Source organism: Chinchilla lanigera, unplaced genomic scaffold, assembly GCF_000276665.1.
Source record: "Chinchilla lanigera isolate Chin_1 unplaced genomic scaffold, ChiLan1.0 scaffold00007, whole genome shotgun sequence".
NCBI classification, from domain to species: Eukaryota; Metazoa; Chordata; class Mammalia; order Rodentia; family Chinchillidae; genus Chinchilla; species Chinchilla lanigera.
This window is the reverse complement of record NW_004955408.1, coordinates 1,541,462-1,549,517: the sequence shown is the minus strand read 5'-3', so window position 1 is coordinate 1,549,517 and position 8,056 is coordinate 1,541,462. Positions and strand designations below refer to the sequence as shown.

General features: G+C 52.6%; 1 protein-coding gene across 1 annotated transcript in view; it reads left to right on the top strand.

Annotated features, from left to right (window-relative positions):
* Positions 1–6,884: 6,884 nt before the first annotated feature.
* LOC102009805 (translation initiation factor IF-2-like) overlaps positions 6,885–8,056 on the top strand; it is a gene marked incomplete in the record, with an annotated part of 3,780 nt that continues 2,608 nt past the window's right edge. Inside the window, 1 exon segment of the mRNA XM_013507120.1 lies at positions 6,885–7,465. Within this exon segment, the coding sequence (XP_013362574.1) occupies positions 6,904–7,465 (562 nt within the window).

Below are 8,056 nucleotides of genomic sequence, written 5' to 3'. Positions count from 1 at the left end.
AAAACTTTCAATTCCCCTCAACGAACCATCAGACACCAGTAGAACAGTTATGCCGCTGATGCGTATATATGTATATATTGGTTTATACAATGTGCATCGTAGTGACCAGCTACAGCTCCTATCTCTTAAAAATGTCTGGTCACTGTGATGCATAGCTGGTCATTATGATGCACATTGCATAAACCAAACCCCAGCTGACAAGTCATTCTGCTTCTGTACTTCCTGCCTGATTATCCCATAAAAGCCCTAGACCACTAGAGATTGGGGTCTGATATTCTGCAAACGATCCTGATCAGTGCCTGTCAACATAAATAAATCTGCCTCCGAATCCTGGGTATCATGTTGGTGTTTCTGCTCGTCCTTGAACTCATTCCATAATGAGACAACTCACCACAGTGAAAAACATGCCTCACCACTTGGTATGTTTCTCTGGAGGCTACTTATATATCACCTTTAGACAGTTGCCATCCTTTTCCTTTCTAACAACTGTAATTTTTAAAAAGTGGTTTCATAGCTATACAGTTATCCATCCAGTATACTGTGAAGAGTCAGTGAATCAAAATTCAAGGGGAAATTACCCTAGAATATTGAATACAAGATATAAGCTTGTTCATTATTGGACTCCAAGGAAAAAGGAAAAAAAAAGTTTACAAGAAGATAGAAAAAGCTGGGTACACACAAGCTCAAAACTCCAAACGGCCACAGATGTCTGCACAGTCACATTCCGGAGCAGAAGGGACGCGTGCAAAGTAGAGTGTGGCTCAAAGATGTCAGTCAGTGCAAAGGTCCAAGAACAAATTCGACAGCTCAATATTCTCCTTTAATCCTCGACAATGCAGTGGGTTTGGGGAAACTCTCCTACTCGGAGGTTACTCAAAGACGTGCTCTTTCTCCTCAGGACTGGACTCATCCTTACCTTTTCTGATGATAAAACAGCATTTTTTAAAAACATGAAACCCATGGATACAGTGCAATTCCGATCAAAATGCAGCCTGTTTTGTATAAAACATAACACACTGGTCATAAAATTGATATGGAAATGCAAAGGGTCAGGTGACCCTGAGAAAGGAACGAAGGTGACAAGACTTGCACTCCCACCACACTCACAGCCTTGCAGGCACTAAGACACACGGTGCCAGCACATGCAGCAACAAAGCAGGTGACCAGCGGAAGGAGACAACGAGCTTAGAAGCAGATCTACTCGTAAATCTGTAACTCTGACAAGGTGACACCGTAGGATAATAAGGAAAGAAAGCTGTTTTGTTTTTGCTTTGTTATGTTTTTGAGCCAGGTGTAGTAACAAATGTCAATTATCTCAGCTACCTGGAGGTCGAGGCAAGAGGGTCACCTCAGCCCAGGAGGTTGAGAGAGCCTTGCAACTTAGTGAGACTGCTTCAAAGAAAAAGAGAGAAGAAAGCTTTTCTTGGCACTGAAACAAAAGAGCATCAATTAATCTTCACCTCTGTCTCACCTCAGACTCAACACCAAGAAGATGCTTGACTGCATTTTTTTCTAGAAGCTTTCTGAAAGCATGGACCACCTTGACCCACCCCAAATCCAACTTGCAACCCTAGAGTAAGTACATAAAGACGACACATTTGAAGGTCTTCATGTTAAGTAAAGCTGGTTTCTGGCCCTACGCTTGACACCCATTCTGTGTGTCCTGAGAAAAAGTCCACACTGTGTCCTGAGATAAAGTCCACACTGGAGCACATAGCAGGCACACATTATTCTTTCTGTCCAGATCACCAAAAGAATGCTCTAGCATCATACTCTTATTAGTAAGGTTTGAGCTAGTGCAGTGAAAACAACTATGAAACTTTTCTCTTTACAAGGTGAGTTGCATTGGGTATTTTGTTATGGTGCCTTCTGAGAAGTCTGGCACAGAGACAATGCACAAAGGCTCAAATGTCCTAGGTCAAGACGTCCCATGTACTAAGGTACCTTGGAAGGACAGTGTGTGAAAGATCAACACACACCTTACAGTCAGAGCATCCTGTGGGTCAGGCTGTGTGGTCAGGCTATGCCCTGGGCTGGGACTGGGGGTTTAAGTAGTTTTTCAGGGATAGCCTCCCCCTTGCAAGACTAAGGTCAACTCAGGGTTCTGGGTTGGCAAAGAGAGTGGCAAAGAGATCAATACCTCTCAAGGTCTACATCTGTTATGGTTTGGATCTAAGATGACCCACAAATCCTCGTGTGTTTGGAAAGTGATTGGGGGTTGGGGACAGTGCTACCAACCTGCTGTCAGGTGGAGTCTGATTGGAGGAGGTGGTCATAGGGGGCATGGCCTGGAAGGGTTTATCTCCCTCTTGGCTTCCCCTTTCTTGCTCTTCTTCCTGGCTGCCACGAGGTGGGGAGCTATCCCCCTGCCATGCCCCTGTCCCATGCTGTCCTGCCTTGGAGCCAGCCAATCATGCAAGGACCGGGTCTCTTGAAACAGCAGAAATAAACCTCTCCTCTTTCAATTTGCAGGTTTGGGGTACTGTGTCTCAGAGGTGAGGAACGTGACTAAGACAGCATTCTACCAGGTTCAGGAATTCTTTATAGGCCAGGGTTTCCCACATGCCACCATATCCGTGTGGTCTGGTGTAGGAGAGGGTTACAGAGTCACTGTAGTTCAAGCTACCACACTGACTATGCAGTAGTAAGGTCAATACTTCTCGAAGACCCATGTTCTTTGAGAGGGAGAAAGTACCTTTTTTGTCCTAGAAATTTAAGGATCTGAAAGTGCCAGAATGATGGTGGGTGAATCATCATCATCATCATCATCATCATCATCATCATGTTCAAGGTGCAGTTCTATATGCTTGTCTTTTATTAACTAAATTTTACAACTTCATGGGGAAAGTAGACCATCCTCATTATTCATGAATTCTGCATTGATGCATTTACTGCTTACTTGTGCCCTCCAAATCAACACTCTCTGGTAGTTCTCTGTGATGTGTGTGTGCGCATTTCAGCCATGTCATGCACAGAGCAGTCAGAAATCTGAGTTCTCACGTTCCCTGAGGGGGACAAACAAGTGAGGCGCTGCCTTCCGGTTTCAGCTCTATACCTCCTCCGGGTGGCCTACTCAGCATCATGCTTTTCTCCTTTCTGCTCTGTCAATGATGTTGCTGCTTGAAGTGACCCCAACTGCAGTGTGAAATGCCATCCAAGTTCCCCAAGCAGGCAGGCTGTCATGTGCTCACAGAGACAATCCATCTGTGTGCTTTGTTCAGGCATGAGTCACAGTGCTGTTGGCCCTGATTTTGGTATTAGTGAACCAACAGTATATTCTAAATGTTGTTATTGTATTTTAAATGCTAAATATAATTTAAACATTATATTTTAAATACTGCTGATTCAAACAAAATGAAACCTAATACAGAAACATATCTAATACTAGGTTAAATATTGATTGGTTTAAAGAGGCTATTGCCCTGGGAACAGTGACTCAGTTATCACCAATTCAGCATTTCTGATCACTTTGTGAAACATATCTACCCCAAATAAAGAAAACTGACTGTGTTAGTGACCACACATGATGAAATTAAGACACAGAGATGTTAAACAGGAAGCCCACAGTCACATAAGCCCTAAGTGGTACTGCAGGGATTTGAACTCACGGCAGTTTGACTCTAGATCGTAAGGCTCCTACCGACTACATCTTTCTATCTTAGGATAAGAGGATTCTGAATGTCAAGTTTCTCTGAAGGTCAGGGTTGGGGATGGGAATTGGTATGCCCTAGAATAGCATATGTTTGTACAAATCCCAGTGTCTTGAGGAATTCTGGAATGCAAAGATGCATGCTGAACTTACAATGCCTTCATGTCTTTAGGGAACACGGGTGGAGGATCAGAGTTTCTTTGTAATGTTGGGGTATGCTGATGGATGGTCAGAATTTTTCTGTAGCATTCAAGTATCTTGGGGCAGCCAGATGCACTACAACTTGGTGTTTCCTTGCGGGCCCAAGTCAACTGCACGGTCAAGGGCACCCACAGCGTTCAGGGAGCTTTGGGAAGTCACAGTACTTACTGGGTAGGGAGAGAGGTGGCAGTGTCTTGGATCGGTGTTTTGGATCTCAACTTTACAACTTTAAGGTTGTTACGAAATAAGTACTTGTGTTTCCCTCTCGCCATATGGGTAGGTTGACGATTACCCCTGCTGTGATGGTATTGGAAGGGGGCCTTTGGGAGTTAGTTAGGTTTCGATGAGGTCTCAAGGATGAGGTCCCATGCTGGGATTATTGTCCTAAAAAAGGGAAAGAGAGCCCAAAGCCAGTTCCCCCTTCACCACAGGGTGATACAGTGAGAAGGTGACAACTAACAAGCCAGAAAGAGACACCCCAGCCAGGAAGCTGACTGGTCCCTTAATCTTGGACCCCCTGAAATAGCTCCAAAACCATGAGAAACAAACATGGGTGGTTTAAGTCACCCAGTCTGTAGTATCCCAACCTGACTAAGACAAACATGTACTTGGTTCTCCTGGGGATCTTAGTACAATGCAGATCCAGCAGGATGGAAGTATGCCCTGAGATCTGAATTTCTAACAGACTCCTGTGTGGTGCTACTGCTGACCTGTGGACCCAACCAGAAGCATCCAAGACCTAGAGGGTGAGGACGCTTCCTGTCTTGAGCTGCCAGGGTGTTTTTGAAGGATGTATGTGAGGAGTTAGCATGACTTTAGGGGTCAGGCTGTTCTGGGGGGAAGTGTGTCATCACCTGACAGAAGGGGGCAGGAATCGCCCTGCAGAGGTGGAATGTTCTGGATAACAGTGCCCTTAGGTTTCATTGTGTCCTGGAGGGCATCAAGGTTAGGGCCTCAGGGTGTCCTGGGGATGCCAGATATGCTTCCAGGTTCTGTGACAGCACTGTGGACACAGTTGTCCCATCTGTTCACAGGTTGTGGGTATGTCCCGGTGCCCTAGAAGAATCTGAACATCTGTTGGGATGTTCTGGGAATCTCAGTTTATTGCAGAGTGAGTCCTGAGGTTTGGGTGGGTCAGGATAAACCTGGAGTTAAGATGCTTTTGAGAATCAGGTTTCCTAAAGGTCTGGGTGACCTTGAAAGGTCATGGTGTCCTAGGGGTTTTGGATGGAGGAGGAGATGGTGTTAGAGGAAGGAAATCCGAGGGTATGTGAGAAGTTACAGATCCTGCAATCGCACCCTATGGACTCAGTCCAGTGGGGCGGGCGCTGGTACGTCTGAGTGGTCACTGTATCCGGGAGGAAAGCATGCTCTGTGGCTTCCAGTTTCTCAGTTTCATGGAAACAGGTCCTAGGGTGTCGCCTACATGCTGAAATGGCGGGAAGGTTGTGCTTCTGGCTCCCAACTTGTCCCCGTTTTCTTCCCCCTTCCCACAGTGGGGTCCTGAGGAGGGGAGTCTTAGGAGGAATGTGCTTCCTCTCCTTCCCCTGCATGTTCCCAGGAGAGGATTTAACAGGACAAAAGAACCTGGTCCCCTGGGAACCCGAGCTCTTGGCCCCAGTCCCCGGACCCTCCAGCCCAACACCTTCCCTCGTCCGGCCCGAGATCCTCTCCTGAGCGAGAGGCTCTGGTGACCAGGTAGTGATTGGATGGGCCCAGGGTGACTGCAAGGCTTGCCGCGAGGGGCGGAGTGGGAAAGCAGGCAGCTGGCAGGGAAGAGCAAGCACCTGACGGAGAAAAGGGACAGAGAGGGAAGAGCAGAGAAGACAGAAACGGGGAAAGTTGAAAGGGTGAGAGTAAGAAGATGCTCCAGCAAAGGAATGAGGAATTAGGGAAAAAACTAGAAAAAAGGGAGAGACAGTGAAGAAGACAGGGAGCTGTCTATACCTGTATCTGCACACCTGCACACACACACACACACACACACACACACACACACACGCCACGGTCAGAGACACAGAGGGGGAAGGTGAGAGATCATAGAAGGGACCGACAAACAGAAACACAGAAAGACTGGCCTGGAGTCCGAGGTCCAGGTGACCAGAGGCTGCACCATCTGTGGCCTTCCTGTCAGGCATGGAGGCCGAAGAGAGAAGCCCGCAGGGTAAGCACAAGAAGGGGCGAGCCTGCGGGAGACCCTGGCCTGAGCAGTGCCCTGCAGCTGGGCCTCCGGCCTCCGCGGGAGGTGAGTGCGCCCAGGTGGGCTGGGTTCCCCGAGGGGCGTGGGTGTGGGGCTCAGAGTCTTATCTCCTCTGGGGGTGGCTCACCTCGAGCAAGGCAAAAACATCTTAGCACGGTAACACCAGGGCGACCTCGGGAAGCACAGGAAATACCCAGTAGCCCCTTTGCTTTAGGGATTGGGAGCGGAGCCCCTAGAGTGCACTCCCCTCGGCTCTCCCTCCACTCCTAGCTCAGAGTGCAGCCCGCACTGCTCCTCGGAGGCGGTCCTGCAGGGTCAGGGCTGTGGTCCAGGGAGAGTGCACGGCTGTCCCCAGGGTGGACGCTGAGCAGGGGTGGCAGCCACACCGCAGGTCCCCAAGGGGACAGGCGCCTGGGCTCCAGACGCCTCTTCTCAGCGTGCGCCTTCCCAGGTGTTTCCTCTGCCCACCCTGCTCCCCCCCTCCCAGCAGCAGCTCTCAGACTAATTAGTGTGGGGGCTGAGGAGCCTGCGGGAGGAGAGGCGAGCCTTTCCCACGAGCTCAGGTTCCTGCAGCCTGGTGGCCCGGCCAGGGCAGGGGTAGAGGACGGGACGCGAAGCACGCACGTGAGGAGAGACTGTGTGAGGGCAGAGCAGCGCAGGGCAGGGGATGCTTCGCCGGCCAGGGAAGACGGAGGAGGGCAGGGGCTGTAGAGGAGGACATACGCATCCCCAGTGGGGATCCAGAAAGCGGCAGAAGAGCCACCCGGCTTTGGGGCGGGCACGCAGGAGCTGGGAGGTGCAAGGCCGAGGGGAGGGGCCTGGAACAGGGAGCCGCGTCCTCTGGAGAGCAAGCATGGACACCCAGGCTGCGAAGTGGGCTTGGGGGGTGACTTCAGGGGACAAAGAGGTAAAGTGGAGACGCAGGCTGAGCTGGGTGCGGCGTCGCGAGTACGAAAGCGAAAGTAGGGGCTGGGGATTTAGCTCAGTGGCACAGCGCCTGCCTGGCACAAGCGAGGTCGTGAGTTCGATTCCCAGACCCGGGAAAAAAAAAAAAGCGAAAGTGTTTCCGTGGGAGCAGGCGAGCAGGGTGGGGCGCAGGGAGCGCTGGCGGGACACAGCCGCTCACCAGGGGCAGCGACGGGCCCGGCCCCCTGACCGCCTCGCCCCCCCACCCAGACCCGAGCGCTCGGCCCTGCAGCAGGCTGCGGGGGGCCGGCGCGGGGAGGCCGGGGCTCCCCCTTTCCCGACAGGGAGGACCGCGGGGTCTCCCGCACTCCCGCCGCCGCCACCGCACCACCTTCAGCCCGGCGCAGCTGGAGCAGCTGGAGTCAGCCTTCGCCGGCAGCCAGTACCCCGACGTCTGGGCGCGGGAGGCCCTCGCCCGGGACACAGGCCTGAGCGAGGCCAGAATCCAGGTGACGCCCGGATCCCCCAGCTCAGGGAGGAAAAGGAGCTTTCTCTGGTGTGGGGGGCGTGCGGGGCTTAACTCAGCGGGCGCTTCCCAGGCCCGAGCTAAACGTGCTCCAGCAGGAAGGCCTCGCCCAGCGCCAGCGCGGCCTCACCTGCGCCACGAGTGTGGCCGAGGGTGCCCTTAGCTCTGCGCTGACCTGCCCCGCACGTGCCACCTTCCCCCAGCCCTCGAGGTGGGCCGGAGTCCACCAGCAGCACCGCCCCAGCCGAGCACGCTCGCGAACCTCTCCCCGGCCCCGGCCAGGGGGAGGCCGTGTCCGCGACAGCTGCCCCGCCCGCAGTCTGCTCGGGCACACGCGGCCCCGGGGCAGCTTCCACTGCCCGGGAGCCAAAACGCCGCCGCGCCGCGGTTGTCCTTCGTGTTGGAGGGTGACATCTCCTGCGCACCCCACGCTGTAGAAGCGGGGCGAATTTAGGTGCAGGTGGGGCAGGACAGCAGCCTGTCCGCGGCCGGCCCTGTGCCAACCGTCCCTCCTCGGGCGTGCCCGGGCCTCCGCCTCCCGGCCCCGGAGGGGCGCGCTGCCCGCCGCCCCGGC